The sequence below is a fragment of the Eumetopias jubatus genome, unplaced genomic scaffold (assembly GCF_037043125.1).
Source record: "Eumetopias jubatus isolate StellerSeaLion01/CBP00866 unplaced genomic scaffold, mEumJub1_p1.0 scaffold_5, whole genome shotgun sequence".
Taxonomy (NCBI): Eukaryota; Metazoa; Chordata; class Mammalia; order Carnivora; family Otariidae; genus Eumetopias; species Eumetopias jubatus.
Window position 1 is genome coordinate 125,189,463 of NW_028274811.1, and position 17,680 is coordinate 125,207,142.

The following is a 17,680-nucleotide window of genomic DNA, read 5'->3' on the forward strand; positions in this document are numbered from 1 at the left end:
TATTAATATGAGCAATCAGTCTTTCTTCTGAACATTAACATCAAAATATCTTAAAGGCTAAATTTAAAGGATTACAAAATACTTAAGAGTTTATAGATAATTAACCTCATTTCAAATTATCATTTATCATTAAAATAGAAATTTAGCATAGCTTAATTTCAAAGAAATTGTTATGTTTGATTTAGTTATCTTAAACTATAGATGCTACGATTATTTATAATAAAAATAAATGAAAGCATTTGCACATGAGTAATATGCTAAGATTGGGAAAGATCTTGTAATTTTTTCCATTATGCACAATATATTGCTAAATACAAAGTTTTAATTTTTCAACTATTGAAAAGTACGTCACCTCTTCTGTAAAACCGGGAAAAATTCCATTACTGCTGCAAGGATTCTTGAATATGTTAAGAGCACGCAGGTCTGATTCACTTGATCTGATTCAGTTCCACCATGAACTTATTCCTGTAAAGTGGCTCTGAATCTGCACGTCACTTTTGTCTATCCACTTTTGTTATCAGTCTTCATTACATCATAACTTTCACCTAATGATGGAAAGCCATCTCTATAAAGAATAATTTCAATATTTGGGACACTGATTATCTTTAAGCCCTTTTCAGCACAGGGTACCATAACTTTAGCTATCAGACTGCATTATAGTCCTGAAGAAAACGCATACAAAAAGATACCATAATTTCAAAACCAACAATACTTGTCATCTAGATGCTGATATGAAAATAAGATCCAGCCGTTAGAGAAATTCTGAACTTGATTATTCTTGTAAGAAACAAACTATATCACTTGCTTTAATTTACAATTGATAACTGAAAACTCTTAAAACACAATTATACACATAGTAGCCAATTATGAAAAATGAAAACATCCCAACCTTAAACTGCAGTATAAACTAAGTGGCTAACTGTCCTATTTCCATCTAGTCTCTTATTCCAAATGACAGTAGGTAATTTACTTTTTATAAGGGTTATAGTGTAAGAATATCATAATATTATAAAAGACATTAGTAGCTAGGCTAGGCCATTCCTCATACTTACTAACATGGAAAGTGGACCTTGAGAAAAGATGAAATAGGCAAAGATGAACAAAGAAACCCCTCTTTGGCAAAAGAAAGCAGGAATTTTCAGCACATGGAGGAGATTAATGTCTATGATAGGTCATCCCAGAAGCAAAGATGAACAGCCATTTAAAATTAATTTATGTAATTAGACATTGAAAATATGAGCAGAGGTTGAGCAAAAAGGTCCTTTAAGAATATTATAAAATATTGTTACAGAGATTTAACCTATCAGTGTACATAAAACTACCCAAAGAAGGGAGAACAGGCCAAGGGACATAAATACCTAGCAGCCAGAAGGGTGTCCTCTATGTGTGGAACAGAGGTTCTGCCACAGCCTAGGTAAAGTATTTCTTAAGAGTATTCTATCCCTTTTCTTAAACTGCATAATGATCAAACAACCGTGTGTGTTAAATTTTCTAATCTTATTTATAAGCCATAGTTTTTTCATTTCTGGTCTACTGAAAGGAAGCATTTCTCATAATAAATGAATATAAAGGGAAACAAGCACAGACCCTATAAGAGAGCTCTCAGTAAAACAAGTAGTCTTTTTTGTTCCTTACCACCACCAATAGTTACCAATAGTTATAAAAAAAGTTCTCAGTGCCATACCTTAGAATGCAGTAAATATCAATTTCACAATTTAGTCCTAAAATGTAATGGTAACTAGTAATAAATTCATTTCAAGGAAATATTTCAATTCTCAAGGGCTGACTATAAAACTACCACTTCAGAAAATGTTGCTTTTATTTATGACCTCACCTACAGTCTTAGAGCAACATACCAGACCTTTAATCTTTCCAAAATCTCAAGTTAACTCTTATAATATAAAACACTAGCCCACCACACAGTGCAGAAACTGAATACAAAATGACAAGGTTCAAATCAGGGGTGTTAGGTGGCACCTCAATTCCAAAGGTTTTCAAACAAAGCCACAAAATAATGGGAGCATGGCTTTCAGCAAACAAGTCAGAAATGACAGCACTAATATGAGGTAGACAAAAATCAGCATAACCAATTTGGGAAAATACACATACTAAATCATCTAAATCAAACTAAGAATCAGGTAGTTCCAATGAACATTTATTCCTTTAACCTTATATCACCAGATACCTCTGTAAGTCCACTTAGAGAATTCAAAATTTTAAGTCAATTCGGTTCACTCAACTTTTCAATTAACTTTTGTTATAGGCACGCTATCATAGATTACAGAGAAAATTGATTAGATAATGAAAAGTAAAATATATATTACAAGTTTCTGAAAGAACAGTATGCTATTGGCTGAATTTGTTTTATTTCCCCTAAAAAAAGTTAGTAGTCTAAAATAAGTTTGGTATTATGCAATTAGCCTTATTTATTATCCTTATTTTCTTTCAGTTTTTAAAAGTAAAAACTTCGGCTTCAACAAATATACAATAAAAGTTCAGGAAAGTAAATAAAAAAAAAAGTTTACCATTTCCTCTGTTTTTGTTCCTACCAACTATTAAAAAATCATTTAAAAAATTAAGCTCCTTTTTGAGAACATAATTTCCAAAAACACAGATTAAAATGTGATGCAAAAATTCAGTTCTCAAGGCAACTAATATTTGTCAGTCAAGAAATTACAATTTTATGTTCCTTGCAAAACTGTCATAGGATTCAGGAATTTGGGATTAATACCATCAAGAGAAGTTAAATAATACTGCTCTTTTCATTTGACATGCATATATTTTCATAAGAGTCGTTAGAGGAGGAGATACATTCTGGAACCTCTATAGTTATTACTTCCTGAACCCCACATTACTAAACGAAAGAATAAGAACACTGTATGTCATCCTTAACATCAAGAGTTTAGTACTTTAAAAAAATTCCAGTTCCCTAGCCAATAAAATAAAGACTTCTGGCAGTCTCTTTATTTGCACTAACCTGTGATCTAGGCACTTACCAAACACCATAGTACAATAATTACTAAATAATGTCTGTTTTTTCAATAATGTTAAAAAGATCCATCATGATAGAAAATATAATAAATCTTCAGCATGTTTCTTAGAAACACAATTATCTAGAAATGATCCTGTCACATAATGAACAAGATCATATATAAAAAGTTCTACTCCACTTTATGAAATTTTGTTTCATAATTACAAAAAAGAAAATATGAGAACTATATAACAACCTGGAATATTTAACTATAAAATTAAAGCATAAAGTATACTTTGGTTTGGGTAGTCAAATGTGTATATGAATCTGGTAAAGACATCAAATCCATAAATTACATTACTAATTTCAATCACTGATTCATCAGTCTATCAAAATTTTCAAGAGTTTTGTATCTAATATTCACCAAATAGTCTAGAATTTAATAGGGAGTTACTTTTGATTATAATTTTTTATAAAGCACAAAAAAAGCCCATAAATTCAGAGAATAGGTGTCTTGACACTCCATCCTAACACACTACTCAGACAAAAGGGAACACTTAAATCTAATCACCAAAAAAGATCCTTGACCCTTAAAGATTTGCTACTTAATATTAATTTAAAATTCTTTCCAAAATTTTTTTACTAAACAAAACAAAACAAACCCAAACTATATTATTAAGAGATGGCAGGATTGGAAACAAAGTGAAAAATCTCACTAAATAAAGATACACACAAACTTTTCTTAAATGTACTGGTTCAAAATAATTATCAGTTACCCTGGTTTTGAAAGAAAAAAAGGTGAAGATGCAAAACTATACTAACATAACTTATAGAAAATACATGTGAAATACTAACGTTCATTTTGGTAGACAAGCACAGATAATATCATTTGATACATAATAGGTGAATAGACCTGTGATGCAGAATTACCAAATCTCAGATAATTGTTTCAAATAAAAAATGAAATAAAAAATCAAGATTTTAACTTCTGAGGTATGAGCATTAGTAATAAAAATATAACTGAGATATAATGAATTATAAAATATAATGGGAAAAAAAAGAGTAACTAAAAAAACGTTTTTTTTTACATTATTAATTATACATTTGCCCAGAGTATGAAGTGGTAGTAATGAGATTATTTTACCTTTGTCTTGAACTTCTTTTGAAAAGCGCTCCCTTTCAATAGCTGATTCTCTCTCTATTCGTTCAATTTCAGCTAATGCATCCAATTCCACTTCATCATATATAGGTCCCTGTTGTGATATCTGCTGCTGATTCTGTACCACAGAAGTCTGGGGCTGTTTTGTAGCAATTGAAGTGTTCTGTTGTAAAACAGGCACTTGATTTGCTGGAAGGAATGCTGTTTGTTCTTGCTGCGACAAACACTGAGCAGCGTTTAGTGGGCGGTTTACATCCTGTGGAGTAATGGGTGTTTTTGAAGTCTGTCCTGGGTACTGCACATTAAAAGGAATATCATTTTCTGAAACATTGCTATTTTCCATACCAGAAAGCATATCCTCTTGCTGGTCCATGTCTGAAGACCTTACACGAGAAAGTCTTAATGTAAGTTTAGTAGAGTCCTTGGATGGAGAACTAATGATATCATACATTGCAGCTTTCTCACTCTGGTCTTTTTCATCCTTGCCTAATTTCATTTTCTTTTGCTTCTTTTGTTTTCTTTCTGGAGAATCTAGCAAGATGTCTGGTGGAACATCTCGAGGTGATGAGCAAGGTAGAGGCTGAGACTGAAGGATTAAAGGTGGTCTTGATCCTGCAAAAGCAATTCAACAGGAATGAACAATTGTGCTAGTTTTACATTTTCTTACACTGTGATAGAAATATTAAACAAGTGACAACATCGTAATGCAAGAAAAATATTAGGAAATTATCTAATCTCAGCACCTTATTTACAAAATACAAAAAGCCTAGCTTGCTCACAGATGATCCAAGTTTAAATTTAAGTATGAATATTCCATCTTCCAGACCAGTATTATGTTGTTTCTATTTTTGTCCCTATAAAATATACTTAGCTTGAAAACAGCAAAGGAGTTCATTGTAAAGATGATACAACACAAATATTTTGGACAAATACTCTCTATTCTTTCACTTATTATCTAGAAAAGCTGACAAGTCTAAAGTAAGAATAAGTCTGTCAAATTATAATTAACAAATTAATCCTAGAAACTACACTCACATGAATATTTACTGGTATAAGAAAAAGAAAGTGGGAACAATTACAATTTTTAGAATCTTCACTTACTTCACAAACTGGTGGTAAAATACTGATTTATACCTTTATGTGGTGTTCTTTCTCCCTCCACTTAACATCATTCACATACTCTCTTCAGCTTGCTAATCCTCCCTCTATTAGAAAAATATGCAAGTCCAGCAAGTATCAAGGCTCAATAAAATATCTTCAGCCCAGATCCCATTAATTTACAAATGCATACGATACAAGGAAGTGGTAAAAATAAGCTAATCAAATGGAAAAATTCTCCTAGATAACAAGCTGTTAAATGAGGAAAAATGTATTGATATGCTTCAGAAATAAAAGTATAATTGTTATATTTCTTATCATTAGACTATAAAATGTTTAAAAAAACCCATAGGAAATTATAAAAATCAGTCAGGATGAAAGTGCTTTATAGAAAGAACTTAAACCTAGACTTATCTTAAATTAAGGTTTCAGTATATATATATATATATATATATATATGATTTTTCCATGATACAGAAATCTGCCCTTTCAATCAGCAATGTTAATATATCTAAAGTGTGATATATAAAAATATAACTTTTTAGAGAACATATCTATTAGATAAAATGTGATAAAGATGCAACTGAAGCAATTTTTTTTTTAAAGATTTTATTTATTTATTTGTCAAAGGGAGAGAGGCAGAGAGAGCACAAGCAGGGGGAGTGGCAGGCAGAGGGAGAAGCAAGCTCCCCGCCGAGCAAGGAGCCTGATGTGGGGCTCGATCCCAGGACCCTGAGATCATGACTTGAGCCAAAGGCAGACGCTTAACTGACTGAGCCACCCAGGTGTCCCAAGATGTAAGTGAAGCAATTTACCAGAAATGCCAGTTTGAAGTTATATCAACAGATAGTGTTTTTAGACAGCTTATATGGGAAGTTAAAAAGAAATGAAACTAACATTTTTGGACCATTTATTTTGTGTCAGAGCGTGTGCAAGGTGCTTTGCACATCAATTCATTTAAATAATTTACAACAACCTTGATTTGTATTATTATCACTATTTTGCAGAAAGGAATATGAAGCTTATAGTGGTTAAGCAACCTGCCCAAGGTTATATGGCTAGCAAACCTGCAAAATTTAAACTCAGATTTTTCTAACATCTGAGTTACAATACACCATATTGTCTTTGTATTTAAAATTTATGTGACTAATTATATATATTTTAGAACAAACTTAAATTCCAACAGTTCATCTATAAATCAGACAATGCATTCAACCTTCAAAACTAGTTGGAAAACAACCTCATGAACAGAAGCAGAGGTTTCTGATGAATAATGTGTTCAAGAAGTTGTTCTAAAGTTTTTTTCTTTCTATCTAAAGTTATCCATCCATCCATCCATCCATCCTCAAGAGTTAGAAGAAAAATAGACTGATTATCTAGATCAACCAGCTATCCCACTGTTACTTCTCCCTGGCAGTCTGAATAATTTCTCACTCTGACAATACTTGTGAGATATGTACCTAACTTTGATGCCTACCCTACAAATAGAGTTATTCTGAAAGCTGCTCTCTCTTTCATAAGCTGAGTTATTTTTATCCCAGAAAATTCATAGAATTATAGAATAAGAATGGCTCATAAAAGTTCAACTTTCACCCCAGGAAGAATGTGTTCCAACTCTTTGATTAGAGACAATCTGTGAAAAAAAAATCTTTATAATAAGAGGCACACCAGCCCATGATTTAGAAGGCTATAATTAGAAATTCTCATGGATAGAAAAAATTTATTATCAGCTATATTGCAATTAATTACAAGCTAATTCTTTAACATGGAATACAATATTCTCTTCCAATAACTCAGATAATTCAAATTATCACACTTTAATTTTAAGTACTTCTAAAAAAAGGCCCAAACCTGGCCTTAAATTCACAATTTTATGAATCTAGTATATACAAAAATCCACACAAGGTTCTTTGGGAATTTGAAGATAAAATTCATGTCCATAAAATAGTATAGGATAAGTTATTAGAAAATATTTAAACTAATGAATGGTTTAAGAAGATTAGGACAAAAGGATCCATGGAAGATCATCCATTTAACTTGGAACTTGAAAAGATAGGATTTTAATAAGCAGAAACCAAATATGTGTAAGACATTTAGAGAGGTAAAACAGAACAGGCCTGATTTTGACAAGTGACTACATGAGAGATGAGACAACTTAATGATGATTCAGGACTGGAATGGCACTAAATTAAATTGAATGGCAAAAAGAACAGTGAGAACAATCTTGAAAATGAATTTGAAATACCAGCTAGCCATGAGGAAATTTTGTTTGGAAACAATAATTACAACTTGGGACACAGGACTGGAGCTAAAGACATTAATTTGGCAATCCTGTTCATAAAAGTAATCAATGCTGTTACCAAAACTGAGTAAAACAGCCAAGGAGAAAAGTATAATGGGAGATTAAAAAGTCTAATGACAGAAATCTTGAGGAATGAGAGAGCAGATAGAAGAGCTAATGAAAAAAACAACAATGAAATAAAGTAAGTATGAGGAAAACCAGTGGACTTGATATGAAATAAGTTTTTTTGGGAAGGTGGATGATGGGGAAAGTAGATCAATAATTTCAAACGTTTAAGAGAGGATAAGACGACTGTGGTTTGAAAAGACGACTGGATTTATCAGTGAGAACAATGCTGTATATCTCTGAAAACACTATCAAAAGTTTATAGGGATAACTACAGGTTTGTTTCTTTCCCACAATAAATGAAAAATAAAGAACAGTTTTTGATATCTGCAACTAAGAACTTTGAGCTCTTTACTCAACTTGAAATAGGAAATACTAGGGCGCCTACATGGCGCCTGCATGTTAAGTGTCCAAATCTTGATTTTAGCCCACGTTATGATCTCAAGGTTGTGAGATTGAGCCCTGCGTTTGGAGCCTGCTAAGATTCTCTCTCATCCACCCCAATTAAAAAAAAAAAAGTGTGTGTGTGTGTGTGTGTGTGTGTGTGTGTGTGTGTGTGTGTATGAAATGAAGGAAATTTTAGTTACTATAATACCTTTAGGAGTTCCATCACTTCCAGCAGGGGAGCATACTGGTTGTGGAGACCTCAAGGGAAAAGATGCAGCATTCCTCATTGTTGAAGAATCTCCATCCTAAGAATAGAGTATAAAATTTATACCTTAAATGACAGGAGAGGCTTTAGAGAAATCTTAAACAGACCAATAAAAGACATAAACTACTGACAAGTAAAGTGCTGGTATTCAAAAGCATAATTCTTCTGCACTTTCCTGTTTTCTTCATGGTAAATCTTAGAAGATTTGAAATTGTATCCAAAAGAATCAACAGCCTATGCGTGGCAATGAATAAGAAAACTGGTATTACTACTATGCTCCATTTTTACTATTTTCTACAAAAGGAGCTGTGAACACCCTACCAGGCTATAAACGCCTAGAGGGCAGAGTTCACGGTCATCTTTGTTATCCTTATATACATATAACTTATCTGGTAATACCACCAAACCAGTAACATATAACTTATCTGATGATACCACAAAACCAATTCCAGTACATGGAATATCTTAAAACATCAAAGCAACCTTAAATTTCAGGGAATAAAGTTATGTGCAAGTCCTAGAGGGAAAAAGAACTATGTACTAATAAAGGTTCATTATTTAAAGGAACATTTTTGTGTGAATAAGTATTTAAAAATGAAACTATATTTCATTAAGAACCAAAACTTCTACAGCAAGGATTGGCAAACTTCTGTAAAGGGACAGATAATAAATATTTTAGGCTTTATGGGCCACATATAATTTCTGTCACATACTGTTCTTTGTTCTTGTTTAAAAATGTAAAAGCCATTTTTAGTTGTAGGCCAAACTACTGGCTAGTTTACCAATCTTACTCTAGACTAAGCTTGTGGGTACAGGAACCAAACTGTTCATAGCTAGATTCTCAGACATGGTATAACCCTTGATATACAGTAGATACCATTTAAACTATGGAATCAAAATAGGTCATGAAACAAATATTAACACTATCTTATTACCTCAATGATAACTAATATATTACATACGTCACTACTTAGCCTGTGCACCATGTGTAGGTAGTCGTCACTTGAGCCATGTCTAGGATTATCAGCATGATGATTAGCTGAATTGCCAGACAACGGACCAGAAACTTTATTATCATGTATGTTTCTCAAACCACCTGCAACAATGGGACTTGATACTGATGCTGAAATTAATAAGAATAAAAAGAAAAGGCTTTATAAAAATAAACTGTTAAAATAACGATTGTTCACAAAATATTTTAAGCATACAGAAATTACAGAAAATAATAATGAGCACTCATGTACTAATGCTTGATCAAATCTTAACACTGTACCACATCATTTAGACCCATTTTTGAAAAGAAATAAAACATCAGATAAGGTTGAAGCTCTCCAATATCTGCATATTCCTCTCCTCTGTTCCCTCCCCCTCACTTCATAAAAGTAACCACCATATTGAATTCACAGTTTACTCTATGAATTACCTTTATGCCTTTACTGTAAATGAATATATTCCTAAATAATACAGAGCACTGTTTCACATATAACTTTATATAAGTGGTATGCTATATGTACGTACATATATCCTTCTCTAATTTGCTTATTTCAATATGTTGAAATTTATCCATTTTTATATATGTAGTGTTAAATTCACATAATATTTTTAATTTTTTTAAAGATTTTATTTATTTGTCAGAGAGAGACATAGCAAGAGAGGGAACACAAGCAGGGGGAGTGGAAGAGGGAGAAGCAGGCTTCCTGCCAAGCAGGGAGCCCAATGTGTGGCTTGATCCCAGGACCCTGGGACCATGACCTGAGCCAAAGGCAGACGTTTAACGACTGAGCCACCCAGGCGGCCCAAATTCACATATTTTAAACAAATATATTCTGCTGCATAATGTACACAATATTCCATTCTTATGTTCAATGTTTAGACTGCTTCAGTATTTTTGCTGTCATAAACAACGCATATTCTTGTACATGTATACATGTACCTGTATTGTATTCTTCTTGTACAGGACTTTTTTACAAATGTGTCTAGGAATGAAACTGCTGGATAGGCCCATTTTTATTTTTTTAAATATTTTATTTATTTATTTGACAGAGAGAGTGAGAGAGCACAAGCAGAGGGAGCAGCAGTGGGAGAGGGAGAAGCAGGCTCCCTGCTGAGGAGGGAGCCCAACTGGGGGCTCAATCCCAGGACCCTGAGATCATGACCTGAGCTGAAGGCAGACACTTAACTGACTGAGCCACCCAGGTTCATTTTTAAACCTTACTAAATGTTAACAAATAGCTTTCCAAATTACTTATGTCCATTTGTAAACCTTACTATATATTTTTAAACCTTACTAAATTTTAACAAATAGCTTTCCAAATTACTTATGTCCATTTGTACTCTACTGGTAGTATATGAGAGTTCTTACTCCTCTATATCCTTGTCAACAATGTTTGTCATCCTGAGAATGGGAAAGGTCTCTGATTTTCATTTTAATTTTTACATTTTCTTGATTAATAGTGAAGCCAAGCATCTTTTCATGTATACTGGCCATTCAGATTCCCTCCTTAACACAAAAACATAAAAAGACAGTCTTCTACACTTTCTTTTTAAAATTTTACAGTTTTGTTTTTTGTCACACTTAGGTCTTTAATCCATCTTATCTTTCTGTGTAGTTGAGATAGGAATTCAATTTTACTTTTTTCCATATGAATAACTAATTGTCTCAGCACATGGTAGAACTTACAGATAAAATTGAGTATGTTTTATCGCCTTCCCTCTTCTTAAGGGAGGGAGAATTTGAACTACTAAAGGATGCATATACATTTCAAATTATGATATTGTCAAAATGCTCTCTAAAAAGATTGTACCAATTTATATCCCTATGAAGAATGTAGGAAGTTAAAATTTCCCTGCACATTTGTTGATACTAGATATCACATAACTAAAAAATGTTTACTAATAGAGTTAATATAAAATTTTATTTCATTTTAATTTTGATTCACATCTCTAATCAGATCACGTTTTGAAGAGGAAAAAAAGGGTAAGAAAGACATATTTGGGACAACTGGTGAAAACTGAATATAGACAGGATGTTAAATGATAGTACTCTTAATTTTTTTAGAGGTGAATTATTACATCTAGTGTTTATATAACTTCCTTCTTCCTAGCAGATGTATTTAATGGCAAAGAGTTATGATGCCTGTTGATGAAGGGGCTCACTGTGCTCATCTTTCACCTTTTCTACACAGCTAAAATTTTTGTAACAGGTTGAAAAAAATTTTAAATGTTACCTTCCACATACTCTAAATTTCCATATATATATTTGTCTTATTTCTGGATTCTTTTCTGTCCCATTTACCTATCCATTTGTGCCTACCACACTACATTTTCTTATTTATGGTAACCTTAATATCCAGGTGGGGCTAATCCCTGAGTAATATTTTTAGTTTCTCAAATATCTGAGAATTTCCAAGAAGTAACTCATTACTGAACAGGCAGACGCTCAAACTAATATTTCTTCTGATTTTGTGATTTCAACTTCTGAAAAACCTGGGTTTATCTTGTTTAAAAAACAATAGTAATCAGAGTAAAAGCTTATGTTCTTTCCTACACATAAGAACGTGTATGTGGATATTTCCGTAAGGAACAAATGTGTCGGTTTTTTTTAAAGATTTTATTTATTTATTTGACAGAGAGAGGGACAGCAAGAGAGGGAACACAAGCAGAGGGAGAGCAGAGAGCCCTATGTGGAGCTTGATCCCAGGACCCTGGGATCACAACCTGAGCCAAAGGCAGATGCTTAACTGACGAGCCACCCAGGTGCCCCCAAATGTGTCCTTTTAACATTTTCCTTTCATTACAGTTAAAATGTTCCTCGTACCTTTGTGTGCCAGAGTATACTAATATTTCACAAGTATCAAGAACATACAAAATACACACATACTCATGTTCCGCACTCAAACTAAATTCTGTAATTTTGGAGGTATCTATTCCAAATGTGTGATCTGCCTCCTAGTTTTCCCTTAAATTAGTGTATAAAATAGTCTCAACCTAATATTTCATTATCTAGTTTTGGGAGACCAGAATATGGCTGTTTTGATCGATGATTAAATTAAAAGTTTGTAAGTTAAAAAGTTCATAAAGGACATTTGACTCCATGCAAAATAGAAAAGAAGAATACACACAGGAACTAATAACTGACTGCAAATGTTAAAAATTTGCTGTTAATTATGGGGGATAAAAACACAAATTTTTATATTCCCTTTTGTACTTCTTAAAATTTTTCAAAAAAAGTATATACTTTTTTACTTTAAGTACATACTTTATTTACATTACGAATAAAAAATTATTTAGAAGCCATGACATATGTCCCAAAGCAATATAACTTTTTTTTTTAAAGATTTTATCCATTCACCTGACAGAGAGAGAGACAGTGAGAGAGGGAACACAAGCAGGGGGAGTGGGAGAGGGAGAAGCAGGCTTCCCGCCGAGCACAGAGCCCGACGTGGGGCTCCATCCCACGACCCTGGGATCACGACCAGAGCGGAAGGCAGACGCCTAACAACTGAGCCACCCAGGCGCCCCCCCCAAAGCAATATAGCCTTAAAAAGACCTATTATCAACTGATTTCAACTGAGAACTAGTAATCTAATGCCAGAAATTTTTGCATCTAAGATTTTCTCTACCAGCATTGTATTTACTCCATAGTAAAATTTTCACACTATATATACTTTACCAATTAAAACGTAATTCTTCTTTGGCTTTAGTGCTATGTAAGGAGAAAGCCCAATAAGAAATAAGAGAATTAAGAAAAATAAGAACATTTCCTAATTTCATAACTATACTCAATTGTATAATAACCTAATCCAAAGAATCATATGACAGGGATTCTTTTACCTCCCAAATGATGAATTTCAGGATAGTTTTAGTTTGTATTTTAAAAATTATAAAAAGAAAAAATAAATTTGCTTGAAATTATAGGCATTCCCTATAAATAAACAACCAACTTTCTTACCTTGCTGCATCTGTGGATGTGTTGTGTAACTTGAAGGATGGGAATATGGCATGTATCCTGCAGGGCTTTGTGGGGCATATGGACTAGGCACTGGGCTATTTTGTTGTGGCATAAATCTGTTCCCAGAGCTTGTCTGTGGTGGCACAAACCGGCTAAAACCCAAAATCCAAATAAACAATATCAGGAAATGAAATAAATATGCTATTCCTTGAAATTTTACTGTCATAAAATTCTCCAAACTCTGGTTTGTATAAAACAAAACCTATGCAAACAGTAAATTTTGAAAAACAGAGAATATAAAAATTATTCATGATTCATAATTTAAGAGTTATACTAAACAATTTGTAAAAACAGGTAATTTGTTTATTTTACTTGCATAAAAGTATCCATTTAAGATAAAGTCATGCTCCCTAAATTCTACTCTATAAATTTTCTTATTATCTCAAACACATTATTTTAACACATTCTTTTGTCTTTATGAATTAAGGTTACTAAAATGGTAGCTACTTCAATTAGTATATTAGAGCATTTCTACATCTAACATTTTAAGACAAATGTTCATGTGAATTACTATTTAAAGCTAAGCATTTTAATTTTTCAACTACATATAATTCGCCATTACCTAAAGGTATGTATTCACAAGCATATTCATCACAGAAAATAGTACTTCATAAAATGATGCATATATTACCTGGAGGGGCTATGTGAGATAGTGGTTTGTTGATAATTGGAAGATGCAGGACTACTGTGCATGGAATTCTGAGAAAGTTTATACTGAGACATCATCATTCCTACATATCACATAAAAATGGAAAACATGTTATTTTCTTTTAATGGTAAAATGTCTTTTAAATAATTTAAAGCAATTGCTCTATCACAAACATTCAAAAGTTCTTTCTGTTCAGAGACAGGTAATTAATTAAAAAAATTTTTTTTTTACTTGCTTACTTACTGTCCTATCATTTAGCTTTACAGTTGAAAAGAAGCTTTAGAAGTCACTTTATCTAACCTCTGACCAAATACTACACAATTCTTCCTACAATAGGTTGTCGTTGGGTAGTTTTTCCATTACATGGAATACTTTATTACAGACATCTCCAGTCTTTAGAAGCTTCATTTCACAATACTACTTGTTTCACTGTGATTCAGATCTCAATTTAAAAAAAAATACTTTCTTATTGAGGGGTCCAAAGTTTTGAGTTGCTGCAATTTCCATCTGAATGTTCTGAAGTGAAACAGAATGCTCCTATTCCTTCTACCACAATAATCCTGTGCCACACAGTAAGGATTAAATGAATATTTGATTAGAGAATGAAAACGTGAGGATAGCTTTCAGATTCTCATGTTTCTTTTTAAGCTAGACATTGTTCCTTCAATTATTACACAAATGACATTTTGTTATATAGGAGATGCAGAAAAATTCAGTTATTTAGACATTTTAAAATTAAAGATAAAATCTATGCTTGACCCTGAACTTTCTTATGATATGTATAGCTAATCTTTTGGGGAGTACAAGCATCACATTATATTCCCAAATTCCATTTCCTGCTACTGATATGAAAAGTGCCTTTCACCAAAAACATTCAAACAGAAGTTACATGTTCATTTGCCAGTAATACTGCAGCAGGGATTCTAGTTCTAAAACAGCAGCTGAATGAGATGAAGGCTCAAAATCACCTCAGAATCTACCACTAATAATGTGTTTTCTTTCATATGCAGTCTAAATTAACTTCTGAGCTTTCTCTTCCAATTCAATTCAGTAGTAAATCATATGTTCCATAGCTTAATAATTTAATTACTATAATTACTGTTGATTTTTTTTTTTTTTTTGAGAGGGAGGGCAATCCTCTATGAGATGAGAGTTAAAAAAATGTTTCCCCTGAATTAACAGTCTGGGACAAGCTGGAATTACTAGTTTGACAGCAATGGCTTTATTTTAAAAAGGGGGCAAATGAAATTTCTAATAGTCCTTTCTGATTATCTCAAAGTTCCAAGGAACTATGAATAAAGTGATTTGCATATTATTAAATTTGCTCCATATGTGTGACTCACATTTACATTTAGCAACCAAGAATCACCCTTTTAAATTGTAAAGCCAAATATCACCAGGGAAACGCTTAGAAAAAAAATCATAACACACAATGAATGAATTCATTTTTTAATGCTAAGTTTATGTTTTCACAAAGTATGATATGGAGAAATCAGTGTTTTTGACTAAAATATAAGTGCATGTAGTATAAAATACAAAATGTGTGACTGAAAGGTAAATACTCCCAAGTTTTTTATTAGAGTGATTTACTACCCAAATTAAATATTTTAAAAAATATGGTACAAAATGTAGTATAAATAGCTTTGGAAGATGTCCTTTATTCAATTTGATATCTACTCACATTATCTTATATTTAATGCTCCTATCCTGTAAATTTTTCTTCCAATCAATGATCTCTCCATATTTTCTTTCATTGCAACATTCTTCCAGAGCATTTAATTCTAGATTTACTTCTCACCATTACTATCTGTCTCCTCCTACTGCAATCTAGCTTGTTGGTATTGTCCTGCAGACCTGCCTTCAATTTCTAGAAAGGGGAGTTTGGGAAGAAGCATTTCCACAGATTCACTTTGGGGAATGGACAATATGCAATTGCTTTAAAAATACAACTCACACTCAAATAAACAAAATTAACTAGGAAATGGAGTGGAGGGCTTCATGGAGGTACTGCCAATAAATCTAGCAATATTTTTTTTTTTAAGATTTTATTACTTATTTGAGAGAGAATGAGAGAGAGAGAGAGAGAGAGAGAGAGAGAGAGCATGAGGGGGGGAGGGTCAGAGGGAGAAGCAGACTCCCTGCTGAGCAGGGAGCCCGATGTGCGACTCGATCCCGGGACTCCAGGATCATAACCTGAGCTGAAGGCAGTCGCTTAACCAACTGAGCCACCCAGGCGCCCAGCAATATTCTTGAATACAATTCATCAGTTAACTAAGCTGGGCCTGAGTTGTCTAAACTACTCCCTTTTGACTATTTTAATCTTGAGAGCCAAATAAGTACTTGGGCTTGAAAGATTCAGTACAAATGCTCATGGGTACTCGACTACATACAAATTTTATCTATATTGAAATATCATATTTTTATGCTTTTTATAGTATTTATTAGTTATTATTTATTATAAATAGATTTTTCCTTAATAATAATACTCATAAACCTACTTTTCTGTTGGTAAGGCAACAGAAGTATTAAACCAACTTACTATATAACTATGAATGTAATCAGCAGTACTAAAACTAATACTTGGCATAATTAGTTATACAAGTACTGCATGTTGAAAAGCTCTGCAAATATTTTTATTATATGATTAATGAAAAGACTCCTTTCATACCAATTCCATGATTTTCTAAAATAAAAAAAGACTTCTAAAGCTCTTTGATTAAGTGAACGAACACATTCTGAAATATCTAACAAAATATGCTTTAGCTTTGTCTAATTCCCAAGGAATTTAGTTACATATTAAACTGCAAGAATATTAACATCCATTTAGTTTCCTTCTTGTTCTTGGCTGGATTCAAGGTATTAACTTAGCAACAGAGCATTCAATGATGATATGCTACCTTATTAAAGGAGACACTTGGATTTAATTACATGCGAAACAAGCTCTGACAAGAGACCCACAAAAAATACAATATGAAATTCAATGAAAAACCTCACCACTTTGTACATATCTGTTCTGCATACTTTTCTCCCTGAAAACATTAGGACTCCTTGCCAGCACGGCCTGCAACAAGACTGGTATGTCACCTTCTGGATCATCACTGCCAAGGTTATCTTTCAACTCTCTGGAATTAAAAAATTAAACACAAAAAATTAGAATAGTGATTAAGAATTCCCTATTCTACATTAGTTAGATAGCAATTCACTAGTGAAATTCAGAAAAGACTGAGGTAGAAAATCAAGAACTTATGGCATTAAAAAAAAAAAATCACAAAAGATGTCCAACAACTTCATGGATTTTTGAAGATGCTATTCCTGGAATAGAATTAGCAAAAATGACAGGGAGGAGTTCTTCTAAGGAAACTTTGTTTCCCTATTTTAAACAGAGGAAAAAAAAAAAAAAAAAGCCCTGAACATGATTTTATGGAACTATGAGTTTATTTAAGAATGTTCATATTAGTTTCAAAGTAGAAAACAGAATCAGCTCTAAACTTTCCAAAATAATGAAAGGGTACGATGATGATAATTATGCACAGAAGCTGATGTTTGGACTTGGAATATATTTTCTCTCTTACATTTGAATATGAGTCTGCCTTTTTGAGAATGTCCTCTGAATGAAATAATGCTGCCACACTGGTTAAGACAAGACCCAGAGATTATGTAACTTTTCCATCTAATGTTCTTTTCTCAAAGTCATCAGGGAGCAAAAAAAAAAACCCAAGCAAGTGGTTAAGCT

General features: G+C 32.7%; 1 protein-coding gene across 3 annotated transcripts in view; it reads right to left on the reverse strand.

The window, feature by feature from the left end:
* Positions 1-17,680, reverse strand: part of NIPBL (NIPBL cohesin loading factor) — a 201,820-nt gene that overhangs the window by 87,056 nt on the left and 97,084 nt on the right. For all 3 annotated transcript variants that reach the window (XM_028098111.2, XM_028098113.2, XM_028098112.2), the window contains exons 4-9: positions 16,942-17,069; positions 13,930-14,029; positions 13,239-13,390; positions 9,250-9,410; positions 8,231-8,327; positions 4,116-4,742 (exon numbers count right to left, since the gene is read on the reverse strand). In XM_028098111.2, the coding sequence (XP_027953912.1) occupies positions 4,116-4,742; positions 8,231-8,327; positions 9,250-9,410; positions 13,239-13,390; positions 13,930-14,029; positions 16,942-17,069 (1,265 nt within the window). The remainder of the gene's footprint in view (positions 1-4,115; positions 4,743-8,230; positions 8,328-9,249; positions 9,411-13,238; positions 13,391-13,929; positions 14,030-16,941; positions 17,070-17,680) is intronic.